Raw genomic sequence first — 7,855 nt, 5'->3', positions numbered from 1 at the left:
TTGTAATAAAATCTCTTGAATAATGTTTTATACATTTTTCGTATCCTTTAAAATCAAGTACTCTGATAGACCTTATAGATCTTTGCAAGAACTTTTGTTGTAAAAGAAGAAAAGTGGCAAACTCAGCCTTAACGGGCTGGGGATGTTACAATTTTGGTATCAGAGCAAAGGTTATAAGGTTCTGGCAGACTTTTCAAAAAAAAAAAAAAAATTGGGGGGTTAATGAGAAGCCACATTCCGGCCAAGTAGAGTGTGCATTGTTGTGTGGTCTCTAATAAATGATGCATGAGCATTTTTCTAATGGTTAATTTTTTGTTAAAAAAAAAAAAAAAAAAAAAATCATCTTAGTGTGATTAATTTGGAGGATTTTATTATTGTGATCATGTTAATGACGGAGATGAATTTTTATTTTATAGATAGGTTGTGATCTATAGTATCTGCCTATTTGGATTTGCGGCAGTTTTCTAGAGTATCGATTGATAAGGGTATATTTTAAGGTGTCTCGAGGATTTAGAAAAGATTATTGATCATGATTTAAAAATCGTATGATGATTTTATAGATTTAGGTTGCGAGATGATTTGTGAAATTAACTTGGTGACAAAATGGTTTTATGGATTTAGGTTGTGAGACAAATTGTGTAAGTGATTTGGTAATGAATGGTCTTATGGATGTCGGTTGTGAAATGATTCTTGAACTGAATTAATGATATAAGAGTTTATATGAGTTTTTGGTAATGGCTAAGGTTTGGTCGATGACAATAATGATACTATGATTGATGTTATAATATATGGATTGATGAATAAGGATTACGTAGTGGCATGAAGTGAATGCCTAAGTATTGCAGGGATAAATGCAAATGAGGTATACCCTAGAATCTATAAGATATTTTGATATATAAAGTTGTGGTTTAAGGATTTTGATATTTTCAAATGATTGTGATGACTTTAAGGTACAATTCATGAAATCTTTGAGGTGATTCTTAGAATTTGAGGTGCTAGGTTTTCTGTAATTGAGGTAAATTATATTGAAGTGATGCTTAAAGTTTTGAGGATGAATTGATGCTCCTAGGTTGTGGATAATATTTAAATTTTGAGGCATTAGTGGATATGAAATTATGAGAAATTTTAGTTACATGCCAAAGCTTTTGATATAATTTTCTTTTACTAAGTAAAGATAATGGATTATTATTCTTGAGGTAAATTGAAGCATAAAGGTAAGAGTTGAAAGACAATATAATACAGTGATATAATATAGTGACATGATCTAAATTTCTCTTATAAGATATATGTTCAATGATATTAAGGTATTTTAGAGGTTGAAAACATGTGATGGTGCATACTTAGATGTTTTATTGAGTGATTAACTTTTTAAACAGATTGTTTGTTTAAAGGAAGTTATTACAATGACAGAATGATTTCATAATGAATATTGAATGAGCACTGAATGATTACGAAAAGAAATGTTTGGAGAACAAGCTCCTTATAATATTACATACCAGTGTCCATAAAAAAAAAAAAAAAAAAAAGAGAAGGGAATTTGTTGCATAAAGAGATACGTGGTAATGATGAGCAGATGATTCCTCAGAGCTGCTCCAGGAAGATTATTTCTGCATAGAGAAAACCTAGTATGAGCAGAATCGTATATATTTATATAATTGAATTATCAAAGAGAATATTTATTTCTAATGAGGTACCTGACTAGAGCGTGTGCGGAGAGACTTGCAACACCCCTGAACATCGACCCGGAGTTTTTCGTGCTGTCGCTGGAGACGTTCGGTATTCTTCTCCATTTCTAGCATCTTTGGTCCCAAGTATTCTGCGTAAGATAACATCATCTTTTTCAGCTGAGTATTCTCCTGCTTCAAATCCACGTGTTTTCGTTTGTAGTATTTGAGCAGTCGCTGTAAGACCCCGATTTGGTTTCTTGAGACTTTCAGCTCAACATTTCTGGCACTCAAACGTTGTGCCATGTCAGAAACTGAAGCAGCACCTTGGATACTGAATGCCAATGAGTTATTAATAGCATCAGTATCCGACCTATCAGCTAAGAACGTTTGATCCCGTGGAATTACGAAACCTTTGGCCACTGCTACAGCAGTAGAATCATGGAGCATGACAGAATCGTGAATAGTGATAGGACGATTGTCAAAGACAAAAGTTGGCTGCCATACGTTAGGATATGCAGCAGGTTCATTAGGGTGTGTAACAGGTACGACGGGATGAATAGCAGACACTTCAGGGGGAACAACAGGCACCTCCGGTTGCACGTCAGGCATAACAATGGGTTGTGCTGCAGGAGCAACATTCAAATCGAGGTTGTTAACGGATGATGATGATACTCCCATATTTAGGAGAGTAAGGAAAAATAGTTGAGAATACGAAGAAATTGGGAGAGATGAAGTACTGAGAAGAGACTAAGCGTTAGGAACTGAAGAAATTTTGTGAAGTTTCTGGAAGCAGCAGACGAGTGGCTTTAAAGGAATTTTTCACTTCAGGTGAAATAAACAGTAAACAACAAAGCGTTAGGCGACCTCGGGCCGCGATGGAAATTTTGTCAAAAGATCCCGTGGAAGTAGGATCTTGTCTCCTGTCATAAATTCGACTGAGCTCATTTTTCAAACCCACTGTTCAATCAACGACTTCAAATACCATGCGTGGGCAACTGAATGAATTGTCATGCCAACGCGCACCACGCGCTCGTTCATTACCAGAAATCTTTCCTATAAATTCCCACCTCTTTCTCCATTGCAACACATGCCTTCTGATCATACCCCTTCGCCTGAAATCTTCTAATAGCCTTCCATACAATGAAAGCTCGACTTTTCCTCCTAGTTGAGCATATCCTCAAGAGAAAAAATGCAGCCTCACGATTTGATTCACAAACCCAACTCCTTATACTCTCAGTAGTAAACCATTGAAGCAAGATTATCGTTGATCATGTCCTGATGAAGCAAGATTATCCTTGATCATGCTTCTCAGGCTAAATATCTCTCTTCCCTTCTCAGTCTTCGTAAATGACAGAAGAGAGAGAGCATCCGATGTGGGTATTTTGAAAGTCTCACATACATGCCATGTCCTGAAATGCTTTTCAAATCTTCATTTCTAGAAAGCAACAGGACTATCTTTCTCTCTTTTCTCTTCTTGACCTTGCAAGACCCAAGGGAGAGAAATTATAACATGAGTGTTTTGGGACATCCAGCTTGGAAACTTACCCATATCCTACTTTGCTTGCTTATCAATTTCATCTCTAGAACGCAGCAAGCACAATATGTATTAGTCAAGAATGGATGAGAATCTTACATTTGATGTAATCGTGTATTTCGTTTGAGTTGAAATCATAATTACGAGTTTCTATTGTTGAGTTATGATTTATCAAGTAAAGATGTAGTACTGAAAGATTTTCGCTGATATTATAGCATCAACACAAAAGTTGGGATGAGAAAATAGAAACGGTTGTGTATTTAGAATGAATCGAATTATGATGTCATTTCTGAGGTATATTCATGTAATGATGTTTTTGGAAAATATAAACTGTAGAATGTTGGTGCTATTTACTTTTACAGGTTTATGATGGTGAGAAGTTAATAATTATTAGAGCATCATATTAAAATTTCGTATGCATGATTTGGAATACTGAGATACTAAAGAGAATATAGGCGGGGATGATTTTTACACCTTTTTGATAAGATTGATTAAATTAGATCGAGAAAAATATTGCAGGCTTGAAAGGAGGACTATGATGTTTGGAGGTATGAACTATTGATTACACGATTTATTAATTTGATGTTTAAACCTTGATTGTAGACTGTTGATGAATAACTCGATTGTTGTTATTGAGGTTGGAAAGAAACAATGGAAAAGATTTTGAGGTAAGATTTTAGTGTGAATTGATGAATGATTGCAGAAATTGAGACTTTAGACTGTGAATAAGATTTACTCATAGAAGAAGGAGATGGAATTTCAATATGATAAAAGAGAGTAAGCTTTGATGAAGGATTGAAAGGAATATTATCTGAATCCCTCAACTTGAAGATTGGACGATAATATTATAGGTTTTAATTTAGAGGACGAAATTCTAATAAGGAGGGAAGATTGTAGTGTCCCAGAATTTTCAAAGCTATTTAAATAGATTATTTTGATAATGATGTTATTTTAATATCCATTGTAGCTAAGGATTTTAATTCTTGGGAAATTTATGAGAGTGGTAATTAGATAATGGTAATTGGTGAAATAGTAAAATGAGGGTATAATTGTAAATTGAAGGTAGAATAGTATAGGGTTGGTAGAATAGTATAGGGTTGATGAAATAGTATAGGGTTGGTGAAATAGTAAAATGAGGGTATAATTGTAAATTGAAGATAGAATGAGGGTATAATTGTAAATTGAAGGTAGAATAGTATAGGGTTGGTGGAATAGTATAGGGTTGGTGGAATAGTATAGGGTTGGTGAAATAATAAAATGAGGGTATAATTGTAAATTGAAGATAGAATGAGGGTATAATTGTAAATTGAAGGTAGAATAGTATAGGGTTGGTGGAATAGTATAGGGTTGGTGGAATAGTATAGGGTTGGTGAAATAGTAAAATGAGGGTATAATTGTAAATTGACGGTAGAATAGTGTTTGATTTTCTCCTATAAATAGAGCTCTTCTCCTTCAGAATTTTCACCACTCATCTCCTCTCCCATCTCTTGCATATATTCTTCTTTCTTCCGCTTTTTACTCGGTCTTTCTTCTTTCTAAGAGTGTTTACTCAGAACAGAGAGAGAAAGGGCGAGACCAAGCGCTACAAGAAAGAAAGAACACAAGAGATAGCGGACTTTAGAAATTAGTTTCAAAAGATATACTAGTGGTGTTAGTCATATTGGAGCAACTAGATTCCTTCATACCACTTTTAGCTTCAGTCTAGAGGTAAGTAAATTCACTACCCTTCTAAAGTTACTTCATGTCATGCTATTTATTCATTCTTTAGTAAATTGTAAATGATTATTTTATTTACGTATTATGAAGTTATGTTGCATGCATGAAGGATTTCTAAAAGAATTATTTAGAAAGTTTATATTTCTTTAAAGGCTTTTTAAGCACAACAAGTTTATATTTGGAAAAGTTTCCATTTTAAGAAAAGAAAAGTTGAGAAATGATGATGATTATAAGAAAGAAAAATGATGATAAACCCTCCTACATGTTGCCCTAAGATGCATCAAAAGAAGTACAAAGAAAAGTACAAGAGATGAGATAAATGTTTATGAAATGAGGGCACATGTATGGAGGAGAGTAATTTTGGCCCCAAGATAAGATAAGATGAGAGTTCGGTACCGATACTCGGATGGAGGCGAAACCACTGAAGGAGGCTATGCCAGAAGGTGGTATTCCATCAACTAGGCCGTTGAGTGCACCAAGAAAGAGTTAATTGACGGTCGGGCATGGCTGTGGCCACAGTTCAGTGCCATGGTCACAAGGACCCGCAACCCTCGTGCACAGGGGTAATAGTGTACATGGGCCTTATTATGAGAAAATGATACTATATTTTCAACGAAGATATACTAAGATGATTTACAAAGATTATTTATAATGATGCATTATGATGATGATTTATAAAGATGATTTACAACGATGATCTATTACTAGATGTAATAGTATGTATATGTTACGGGAGATGAAACCGTACATACAGATATTATTATGGCTAGAATTATATTTATTTGCGAAAATGATTTTCAAAACTGAGAACAAAGAGTAAAACTATTTATGGTTGTGGATTTTACTTGCTGGGCCCTTTGGGCTCATTCAGTTTTATTTCTTGTTTTCAGGTAGAAAGGATGCTGGAATAGGAGGCCGGAATGGGGTGGGAATAATTATTAATTTTCAAAGTCTTTTCATATAAGTTATTGTAATGATATGATATTCCGCAACTAAAGTTTAATGTTTTCTAATTCCGCTTGTAATAAAATCTCTTGAAAATAAATGTTTTACGCATTTATTGTATCTTTTAAAATCAAGTACTCTGATAGACCTTATAGATCTTTGCAAGAATTTTTGTTGAAAAAGAAGAAAAGTGGCAAACTCAGTCTTAACGGACTGGGGATGTTACACGCTCGATCGCTATGCCTTGTGCTCGATTGCAACTTGTGCTCGATCGTTCCTCTGCAGTGCTCGAACGCTGATGCGCTCGAATCTAAGTGTGGTGCGCTCAATTCGAACTCCAGCTTTTCCCAAAATTGGCCCTTGATGCCCAAAGCTTCCAGAAACGCTTCCTTTTCCTTAAAACACGAAAAAAAATAGACAAAAATACGAAAAGGAACTAAAACAACATAAAATAACACAACCAAAGGATTAACACACATAAAGTAAGGGGCTAAAATATGTATATTTTAGCCCTTATTGCACCCCCAAACTTACATATTGCTAGTGTTTTAGCAATAATAAACTAAAAATAAAAAGAAACAAAAACAAAAACTACTCTATCTCCACTTTTGTAGTAAACACGATTGCATTTAACATATGCAACAAGCCTTTTAAACCCCTAGGCATCCCTAGTAAGACGAGTGAAGTCTCGTGAGGATTTAACAGAAATGTTACCCACAAACATTTATGCACAATTCATTCATATCATCCCCAAAATTAAAGCATCACTTAAAACCATGATTTTCAGTCATTAGTAAGCTTAAAAAGATAAACCCCATCTTCACCATGAATTGGAATTTCAAAATTTTAATCACTTACAAAAGGTAGGCTAAGGCATCACAAGCTTAAAATGGTGTAAGCTGAACTAGCATATAATATGAAGCTTTCAAGTAATTCCAATGTACAATATTTCACTATCTCAACTTCCACTAGGATTCTTATCAACATGAAAAACTATGGCATGGAGTCACATTATTATTCTTTTGGGTTAGGCTGTGCAATGTTTAGTTCTATTAAGCTTTCTAATCAACCTATATAACGAGTGTTAGGCCAATGTATCCTAAACCAGATGGTTTGGGGGCATTAGGTGTAAAGACACCCCCAAGGACTTACTAACTCGAGTCAAAAAGGCTACAAAACTAAACTAGCCATGACTTTAATCGATTCAAAACTTTCACCTGTTGACTTGAAAACTCATTGCTTAATGAGGCAAGAGGTTCAGTTACTCAGTGAGAACTTTAAAATTGATCAAATGTTTTTTTTTTCTTTGCCAAAGTATCCATCTAATAAATCACCCAGCTTTACCCAAGACAGAGAAACATACATATCAGGCATACATCTCATACCTCACAAAAGATGTTCTAGTGTGCTTGTTTGGATCAAATCAAATGGATGAATTGTCACATGCCTAAAGTAACCAAACTCCGAAACTCTATCATCAGATCATGTGTACACAATTTTAAACTCACCAACCAAAATTAAATCACAATTCTTACATCAACAAAAATTTTTAAGATAGACATGAATATGCACTATTTCTTCAAAATTAAAACAAAAATAGGGACAAAGTGTGTGTAATGTGTCTCTCATACCCCCAAACTTAAATTACATATTGTCCCCAATGTGTATAAAACATGGAAAGATCACACCTAGGAGAAGGGGGAACTTGCTAGACTGGTTGTTGTTACAAATATCTACCTAAATTAATAGGCAAATAATTGTATGTTTTACCCGCAAGTGCACGAGGTCAACATAGTAGTATAATGTGCAAGTACGGGGTCATTCCCACGAGAATTGCTAAATTTTGCTTAAAATTAATTCCAAAAGTAAAACAAAACAAAGATTGAATTTTGATTTGATAATAATAAAAAGGTAGGGCTATGATATCCACCACTAGTTTTATTTAGATAATATGTCAATATGCCAATGCTTTGATCATGTTATGAATATCTAA

The 7,855-nt window shown here is 34.4% G+C and overlaps 1 protein-coding gene across 1 annotated transcript; it reads right to left on the bottom strand.

Moving 5' to 3' along the window:
• Positions 1–1,537: 1,537 nt before the first annotated feature.
• Positions 1,538–2,875, bottom strand: LOC132162582 (uncharacterized). The gene is made up of 2 exons (XM_059572837.1): positions 1,695–2,875; positions 1,538–1,607 (listed from the first exon to the last, which is right to left on the bottom strand). Exons 1-2 carry the CDS (start codon positions 2,343–2,345, stop codon positions 1,602–1,604), a joined length of 657 nt encoding a protein of 218 aa, XP_059428820.1. The 5' UTR covers positions 2,346–2,875; the 3' UTR covers positions 1,538–1,601.
• Between the last annotated feature and the right edge of the window lie 4,980 nt (positions 2,876–7,855).

The sequence above is a fragment of the Corylus avellana genome, chromosome ca9 (assembly GCF_901000735.1).
Source record: "Corylus avellana chromosome ca9, CavTom2PMs-1.0".
NCBI lineage: Eukaryota > Viridiplantae > Streptophyta > Magnoliopsida > Fagales > Betulaceae > Corylus > Corylus avellana.
This window is presented reverse-complemented; position numbering and strand designations above follow the sequence as displayed.

Bases quoted from the DNA above. Each gene is read 5' to 3' on its own strand.
- LOC132162582 (XM_059572837.1), bottom strand. From the start codon at position 2,345: ATGGGAGTATCATCATCATCCGTTAACAACCTCGATTTGAATGTTGCT.